The sequence below is a fragment of the Lagenorhynchus albirostris genome, chromosome 12, assembly GCF_949774975.1.
Source record: "Lagenorhynchus albirostris chromosome 12, mLagAlb1.1, whole genome shotgun sequence".
NCBI lineage: Eukaryota > Metazoa > Chordata > Mammalia > Artiodactyla > Delphinidae > Lagenorhynchus > Lagenorhynchus albirostris.
In genome coordinates, this window is record NC_083106.1 from 28,631,998 (window position 1) to 28,639,605 (window position 7,608).

Below are 7,608 nucleotides of genomic sequence, written 5' to 3' on the forward strand. Positions count from 1 at the left end.
GAATTCTTGACATCGAGTACTGTTTTCTTCCCTTCCTGCATCAGAGTGGACCCAGCGACCTGCGGCACTTTGATCCCGAGTTTACCGAAGAGCCAGTCCCCAACTCCATCGGTCGGTCGCCCGACAGTATCCTCCTCACAGCCAGCGTCAAGGAAGCGGCCGAGGCCTTCCTGGGCTTTTCCTACGCACCTCCCGTGGACTCTTTCCTCTGAATGGTCTTAGGGTTGGTTGTGAAGGATTTTACGGGCGTTTTTGAAATGTTTTAGTTAGCCTTTTGGCAGAGCTGCCAGCTGACAGGACATCTTAAAAGAGAATTTGCACATCCCTGGAAGCTTGCACATCTTGGCAATCTTATTGCACACTGTTTGCTGGAAGCTTTTCGAAGAGCACATCCTCCTCAGTGAGCTTGTGAGGTTTTCCTTTATCCTTCCTTCCAATGTGGTGCTATCTCTGAAATGAGCAGTAGAGGGCCGCCCCAGGCAGATGCAGTGGTCTCATTCGTAGGAGGACGCTGTTCGGAGAAGGAGCTTCTGAAGGTCTGTCCGGGCCGTGATAACGCATCTTATGAAACGTGCCTTTTCTGATGAGATCGTGTTAGCTCCAAAGTTCTTCCTGTTGCCGAGTGTTTCCGTTCTGTTTTTCCTTGTGGACTTTCCTGTGTGATCAGCCGTATGAGTGTGGTATGCTTGCTCACAGAAGGACTCAGTTATAAGCCTCAATGTGACACTTGCAGGACACTACAACGTGGGACATTGTTTGTTTCTTCCATATTTGGAAGATAAATTTATGTGTAGGCTGTTTTTTTTGTAAGATATAGTTAATAACTAAAATTTATCGAAAATGGTCTTGCAATGACTTGTATCCAGATGCTTAAAGAAGCATTGCTGCTACAAATATTTCTATTTTTAGAAAAGGTTTTTATGGACCAATGCCCCAGTTGTCAGTCAGAGCCTGGTGTTTTCATTGTTTAAAATATCACCTGTAAAATGGGCATTATTTATGTTTTTGGGTTTTTTGTTTCTTTTTTGCATTCCTGATAATTATATGTATTGTATAAAGAAAGTCTGTACATTGGGTTATAACACTAGTATATTTAAACTTACAGGCTTATTTGTAATGTAAACCACCATTTTAATGTACTGTAATTAACATGGTTATAATAATGTACAATTCTTTCCCACCCTCCCTACCACACACCTTTTTTTGTGTGTGATAAACCAACTTTGGTTTGCAATAAAACCTTGAAAAATATTTGCAGAAATTGTGTCATGTGTGTTATTTTGTAAATTTCAGTTAAGGGGGCAATAGCAGATCTGTTTAAAATTTAAAACCGGGGAAATGGCTGCTGTAGTTTACAGCTCAGTGGCTTGATTTCCTCCAATAGCATCAGCTTCTGACTCTAAGAGAGAATAGGGTGGTCTTAAAGCCAATTATTTTTTTTTTCTTTGGTGGGAGGCTGCATTGCATGACTTGCAGGATCTTAGTTCCCAGACCAGGGAGAACCCATGCCCCCTGCAGTGGAAGGACACAGAGTCCTAACCACTGGGCTGCCAGGGGATTCTCTAAAGCCAATTTATGTCAGTCATTATCCATAAATCCATCCAAACAAGTCCTTGTCAATTTAACTCTCAAGGACAGCCATGAAGTAATGATCCCTATACTCTTGCCTGCCCTGTGAAGTTGGCTGTCTGTCTGACATTTGGCATTTGACGTTTGAAGTAACAGGTAATTCTTTCAACAAATACTTGGTGCCTTCCCTGGTGCCAGGCTCTATTCTGAGTGCCAGGGATAAAGCAGTGAGCAAAGCTGACAGATCTGCCCTTACACATTCTGGAGGGAAAGACAGACTTTCAATAACGCAGTTTGTCGAAATGGAAATCGGGATAACAGTCTGTAAGTGTATGAGAATGCCACTGAAGAGGGTGAGGGTGTTTGTCATACGTGGCTATGTTCCCAAAATGCTGAGCCGGCAGGACTCCTGGTTCGTGAGAGTAACCAGAGCCGGAACAAGTCCAGTGTCAGCTCAGGGAAGGACCCTGGCAGGGGCATATCCCTGGTTTGGACCAGAAGCCACTGAAGCTGGTGTGCACCCAGCACTGCACGGGCCCACCCGACTGATGTTCAGAGGCCTTCGCTAGAGCTCATCCCATTGGAATATTTCCTGTGGGAGAAAGGAAAGGGGCTCGATATTAGGAGATAATCATCTTGCGTCCAAGTTGTTTGGACTTTTTCACTTTTCTAGGCCTTCCACAAATTTCCTAGCATACACGGGATTCTCCAATAGTTGGCCTTACTGCTGCTCTAAGCCTACTGCACACCCTCTACCCTGACCTGTTAGTTTGCACAGGGATTTCCCCAGGGAAAGTAGTGGTCATTTTCCCTTTTATCATGGCTCTTATATCTCACCTCTCCCAGAAGGCTTGTAAGGGTTGAACAGGTGTTGGAGATCACTTAGTCTGTCTCTCTTGAGTCAATGACTTCTTGCTGAAGGGGAACCCCAGATCAAGCTCTGCATTTGAGTTACGGCTCTGCCCTACAGACATTAGCTGCATATTACACCCCTTACCAAACCCAAATGCCAAAATCGACAATGGTGACAAAGAAAGTCTAAAGTCCTAGTAATGACTGATGCTAGCCCTGACAAAAAGGCTTTCTGCATATCTCCCCCTCATTCTCATGATCAATAACAGTTAAGAGTTCCTCTTTGAACAATAAGTACTTAAATCACTTTTTTTATCTGAACGTAAGTCTTGCAGCCCGGACTCTCCCATCTAATTATAGATAACTGAGAGGGGTTAATTATGGATTACAAAGCTTTTTAATTTTTTAAGGGTAGAAATTTGGTTTATGGCTTCAGTCAGTCACTATGTAAGACCTGATTTGCATTGCTGGAGAGTTGATAAGAGCCAGAGGAGTCCCAAGTGTCACATAAACAGGAGGAGATTAAATCAAACACAAGTGGGTGGGAAGGGAACAGGGCAAGAACAGGGAAGTCCAGAAAGAAAAAGGGATCAACTAAAAAAAAAGGCAAATATTTACTAAACACTATGATGTCAAATAGCATATGTGCAGAGGTATCTTTTATCTAGGGCTGTGGGGCACATCCCTGTCAGCATTTGAAACTACATTTGAGCATTATGGTTGGTAAAAGGGACAATTCACTTCTCCATAGTTTTTCAGTGGTGGAGCTGGTCAAATATGGGTTTGGGGGAACATTTGGCTAAGATTCCCACAAGTTAAAATGGGACTTTGAGGGCTTCCCTGGTGGCGCAGTTGTTGAGAGTCCGCCTGCCGATGCAGGGGACACGGGTTCGTGCCCCGGTCCGGGAAGATCCCATATGCCGCGGAGCGGCTGGGCCCGTGAGCCATGGCCACTGAGCCTGCGCGTCTGGAGCCTGTTCTCCGCAACGGGAGAGGCCACAACAGTGAGACGCCCGCGTACAGCAAAAAAAAAGGGACTTTGAAACCACTGTACCATGCTTAGGGAATTTGCCATATACTTGGGGAGACATGGTACCTACCCATGGTATAAGGCAGTTGATGAATGAAGGGTAAAGGGAGCCTCAGAAGCCCAGAAGCTCTCTGTGGGGTTGGCTACCTAGAGCAGGCTTCACAGAGGGGATGACAAAGATTCTCACCAACCAATTCATATCTAGGGAGTCTAATGGGATGCAGGCCCTAAGGATTAGATAACAGTAATAATAGTTTACACTATAGAGCTCGAACTATATGCCAGACGTTCTTCTAAGTACTTTATACAAAATTTATTTAATCTTCAGAATAACCCTGTGATGTCAAAAATGAAGAAACTGGAACAAAAAGGTAATTTGCTGGGACATGGTTAGGTTAGAAGTCAAATCGTGACAGTCTGGCCCCAAAGCCTATGTTTGTAACCACTACATACTCTGCAAAATGTTGTCACCTAAAAGGTGACAACAAGAATATAGAAGCAAACCATTGTGTGCTTGTTAGTCATTCACTTATTATTTCTCCAGACCTTTACGAAGATACCTTCTAGGTGTTGTGCTAGGCAAAGAGAGAGAAAGAGAAAGGGGGGTGGGGAGGGATAAAGAATTTGCAATTATAATGTAGACATTATCAGTTGTTGAAGATGAGATGCAGCTGGAAATACACATTGCAGTGGGAGTGTAAATCAGTACAACCATTTTGAAAAACTGTTTGGCATTTCCTACTAAATAAAGATGGACATATTTCTAACTTATGACCCAGTAGTTTCGCTCAATGGTATATGCACCCCAAAGAGTGCACATGTATTCAATAAAAATTTTGCAGTAATATTCACAGTAGGACTATTTATATTAGCCCCCAAATGGGAACAATTCAAAATGTCCACCAACAGTAAAATGCATAAATATAATTAATAAATGAGTAAATATAATGGAATACCATACTATAATGAAAATGCTATATGCTATATACAACAACAGGGAATAAATCTCACAAACATAGAAACCACACTGTATGATTTGATTTATATAAAATTTGAAAGCAGGCCAACAAAACAAAGCCATTTAAAAGTCAGGATCTGATTGTCTTTGGGGAGGGGAGGTGGAGATAATGACCTAGAGGGCAAGTGAGGGGAGTGAGGGGGGTGAGGGGGGGTGGTCTCCTGGGTGCTGGTAATTTCTTTCTTTCTTTTTTTTTTTTTTTGCGGTACGTGGGCCTCTCACTGTCGTGGCCTCTCCCGTTGCGGAGCACAGGCTCCGGACGCGCAGGCTCAGCGGCCATGGCTCACAGGCCCAGCCGCTCCGCGGCATGTGGGATCTTCCCGGACCGGGGCATGAACCCGTGTCCCCTGCATCGGCAGGCGGACTCTCAACCACTGCGCCACCAAGGAAGCCCTGCTGGTAATTTCTTGATCTTGGTGGGTTCAGGCGTGATTTTGCTTTTTGGTATTTTATCAAGCTAAATACTTATGATACGTGAATTTTCTATACGTTTGTTATATATCAATAAAAAAGTTTACTTAAAAATACATGGTATGACAGAAACAGGATGTTATGGGAACACAGAGGAGGGACTTCTTATCCAATCTGGGGGTCAGGGAAAGGGGCTAAGTTTTCGGGGAGTTTAGGACAGAGAGGCTTAGGGAGGTCTGAAGGGCTCAGGTAGATTGTCTTGGGAACTGGATCTTGAAAGTGAGGCAGAAAGTAGGGCCTTCCAGGTCTGGCTGGTAGAGGTGGGGAGCCAGGGAGCAGCCTGCCTAAGTACAATGAATGGGGTATTGGAAAAAGGGAGGGTCTCAGGCAGACCTAGGTCAGAATCCCAGCTTCACCCATCTGCTTTCTAGCATTGGGCAAGTAGTAACTTGGGCAAACCTCTCCTAACTTCAGTTTCTTTAGGGGGAGAAATGCATCCACTGCCTATCTTTTCTCAGTTATATGTGAGACAAGGTCAGAAGGAACTGGAATTAAAAAATGCTAATTAATTTCTTCTTTCCCCACTCATTACCTTTCTTACCTTTCTCAATTCCCCCTACTCTTTAGCAGATTATCGGGGGAAAAAAGATGTTAAAGAGCAGTGAGGGACTTCCCTGGTGGTCCAGTGGTTAGGAATACGCCTTCCAATGCAGGGGAAGCGGGTTCGGTCCCTGGTCAGAGAACTAAGATCCCACGTGCCGCGGAGCAACTAAGCCCGCTCGCCTCAACAGAGCCCACGCGCTCTGGAGCCCGTGTGCCACAACTAGAGAGAGAAGCCTGCGCGTCGCAACGAAAGACCTCACATGCCACAACTAAGACCCGACGCAGCCAAAAATAAACAAATAAATAAATATCTAAAAAAAAAAGAGCAGTGAGAAGTCATTTTGGATAAGGAGATGGACCTTGTGATTGATGTTCTTCGAAGTTTCGTGGAGATGTTTAGATTTCATTAGGTAGTAAAATGAAGCATCTGGAGGTTTTCCATGAGGAAAAGGCGTGATCAAAAGGCATGTTCTGGTGACTCTTGGCAAGAGTTGTGAGTGCGGGGAGAGCTTTGGAATTAAAAAAATAACAGTAATAAGGAAGCCACTTAGGAGACTTCTGACAATCATCCCATTGGTGGTGGCGATAAAAGGTTAGAGAGAGATGTAACTTCATGAATCAGTGGAGCTTCATGAGTTGCTGGGAATGGAGAGAGAAGAAGGATGAATCAGTGTAGTTTATTTCTTTAATGTAGTTGACTCCACCTACTGAAGTGCTTGTCACAGCTGCAACAATAGCATTTAGGACAAAAACCACCCACCAGTTTCTTCAATATCCCCAAAGCATAATAAATCAGCTGATAGATAACCAATCAGTGTACTTGGCAAGGCGAGATGTTACACATTGTACTCAATCTCTACCGCATCCTGTTAAGACATTTCTCACCTCATCCATCAAAAAGCTCCCAAAATCCTACTCCATATGCCTCAAGCCCTGTATTAGGAGCATAAATGATGTTAAACTTAACCTGTTGTGAATCATAACAACATTTCTATTAAGAAAAACACACTCATCCAAATTAATTAAGCTCAATTTGAGAAATTGGTTAAATGCTTTTTCACATTGCATGAAAATTGTTAGCCAGTCACAAAAACTAACAAATTATTATTGCTCAGACTCCACTTGTGGCTTACGTGTGATCTTTCCTAGTCTGCCTTGCCCACTGCATACTTGCTCTATAAGAACGTGTTTAATATATATATATATAAATATATATATATATATATATATGTTTTCTCTGCTTTCCACACCTCTTCTATGAAGGACTTTAGCAGCAAGATTCAGAGCAATCCTGGAGGCTTATTTAGTGTTTACCTATAACATTATGTTCAGACAGATATGTTTATGTATTTGGATAGCTTGGAAACCATGGACTCTGATGGGCAGGGTTCTTAGTTTCCTCTTTTCTGTGTGGTCTGTTCTGTTCTCCACTTACTGTACCACAGCAGGCATGATGATGATGCTGTAACAACAATATAGAAGCTACAGACTGTTCAAAAGAAAATATATACGCATAATCACTCCGGTCAACAGCAGAAAAAGGATCATAATCATAAAGACATAGTGTCACTTTACAGACACAAATAGAAAACACATGAGCGGCTGTCAACTTGTTCATGGCATCTGGATGATTTTAACACAGTTCTGCTCAACCTTATTTTACTGCCTCTTTGGCTTAGTCATAGACTCCAGACCTCGTATTCCAGAGGCCAAAGTCATCACCTTCCCTAGCCAGACCTAAACCATTTGATTCCAAGTGAGTTGCAGTGTTGCTAGCAAAGGTCAGCACAGATCTATTTGTTTTGGCAATAATTAATTAAAGTTCATTTAATTAGGTTATTTAGGGTTAAGCTGGAAACAATTTGGGGTCTGAATTGCAAACAATGATTATATTTTCCTCTGAAAGATCATGAAAAAGAGACATACAGGATGATCTGATGCTTGAATTAAATTATATGCTACCTAATAATAATGGACAATTTGAGATAAGTTTAGAGAAAATATAATTTTTCAAACATATGTGACAACTCTTAAAATTATAGCAAATAAAAGAATAATCAGGGAGGAGGAAAGGATGTGCGTGCTTCCTTAGAGTTTTCTTTTATTTATAAATGGATAACACGCT

The 7,608-nt window shown here is 42.6% G+C and overlaps 1 protein-coding gene across 4 annotated transcripts in view; it reads left to right on the top strand.

Annotated features, from left to right (window-relative positions):
* The window catches only part of SGK1 (serum/glucocorticoid regulated kinase 1), a 111,523-nt gene extending 110,262 nt beyond the window's left edge, over positions 1-1,261 (top strand). For all 4 annotated transcript variants that reach the window (XM_060167272.1, XM_060167271.1, XM_060167269.1 and 1 more), the window contains one exon: positions 45-1,261. In XM_060167272.1, coding sequence (XP_060023255.1) covers positions 45-212 — 168 coding nt within the window. In that variant the 3' untranslated portion in view covers positions 213-1,261. The remainder of the gene's footprint in view (positions 1-44) is intronic.
* Positions 1,262-7,608: the final 6,347 nt, after the last annotated feature.